This window comes from Halyomorpha halys, unplaced genomic scaffold, assembly GCF_000696795.3.
Source record: "Halyomorpha halys isolate HHAL.00 unplaced genomic scaffold, Hhal_1.1 Scaffold999.1, whole genome shotgun sequence".
Lineage (NCBI taxonomy): Eukaryota > Metazoa > Arthropoda > Insecta > Hemiptera > Pentatomidae > Halyomorpha > Halyomorpha halys.
In genome coordinates, this window is record NW_027106312.1 from 77,978 (window position 1) to 79,244 (window position 1,267).

The 1,267-nt window shown below is 27.7% G+C and overlaps 1 protein-coding gene across 1 annotated transcript in view; it reads left to right on the plus strand.

Moving 5' to 3' along the window:
- The window catches only part of LOC106687691 (protein slowmo), a 9,682-nt gene that overhangs the window by 3,252 nt on the left and 5,163 nt on the right, over nt 1-1,267 (plus strand). Inside the window, exon 3 of the mRNA XM_014431713.3 lies at nt 643-729. Within this exon, the coding sequence (XP_014287199.1) occupies nt 643-729 (87 nt within the window). The remainder of the gene's footprint in view (nt 1-642; nt 730-1,267) is intronic.

Here is a 1,267-nt window from a genome sequence, read left to right on the forward strand (position 1 = left end):
AATCATGTAATAATTTATATTTTATGGCAACCTTTATCTGAATCATTTTAATCATAACAAATTGTAAATAAATGCTTAGTTTCTTTATGTAGTTTATATACTATTATATAACCCAATATACCACACTTTATTATACTATATAATTAATGGTAAGAACATTTTATAAATATAAAGGTATTTAATTGGTAAACTGGTAAACACGCAATCAGCCTTTGGAAAGGAATCCAATTATAATAATAGTTTTTTAGGACTCAATTTGTAATCAATTAATTAACTTATTTTGGATAATTGCCTTCAGTGATTATCCTGGCATCCCAAGTAAATCTGCTACTAGTACATAGCAATTGTGTGAAATTGTACTTTGTATTTCTGAAAATTACTAATTTACTTTTCTTTGGCTGCTATGATTGCTTGATGAAGTTATATTTTTCTACCAATTTATTAAAATAGGATTGAGATAAAAAGGAACTGTCAACAGTATTAAACAACATATTTGTTATATTATTTTCGCCTCAATTATGACCATTTATTCATGGGATACCGCATATTGATGGGTTTTACTTGGACCAAGTAATCATATTTTAAGAAATAAGTTTTGATGGTTTGTTACTGAAATTAATTTATTTTCTCACTTGTTTTCAGTTAATAGGACCTGCTAATATTTGTTATGCCAGTGAGCATTCCATTGTAAATCCAAAAACGAAGTCTATGACATTGAAAACCACAAATGTAAGTTAATAATCTTGTGTAACTTGTTGAAATATAGATTAAAAGTTCATTACAACTATTTTTTAACTTTTCAATTTTAAAAAATATTTTTAAACACTAATCTAAGAAAGGATAATTGTTTGATCTTGACAATTATGTTGGTATCCTTATTCAAACAATAGGATAATGGGTATCATTTTTATAAATCGAACACTTTTAATATTATTGCTCTTTTGTGGGTCCCAACTGCGTTCTCCCACTTTTTCAAATTTTGCAGTTTTTTTTGTGGACTTAATTCTTAAAGGTTAGGTTATGCACAGCATCCCAGCATCTCCCTATTGACACATTTGTGTTTTTTTTTTTGTAAAGTTACTAGAAAAAAAATACCAGGGCATTCAAAAAGTCCTGTCGTTTTTCGTTTGTTCGTTGTTTATTTTGATTCTAGAGTGTTTGCTAATTAATTCCGTTCAATACAACTTTTATCCATGTAAACACAAATGTTTATACTTTATGAATAGGAGGCTAAGGAGGATTAATTTAATGCAGTCACCATCCAACT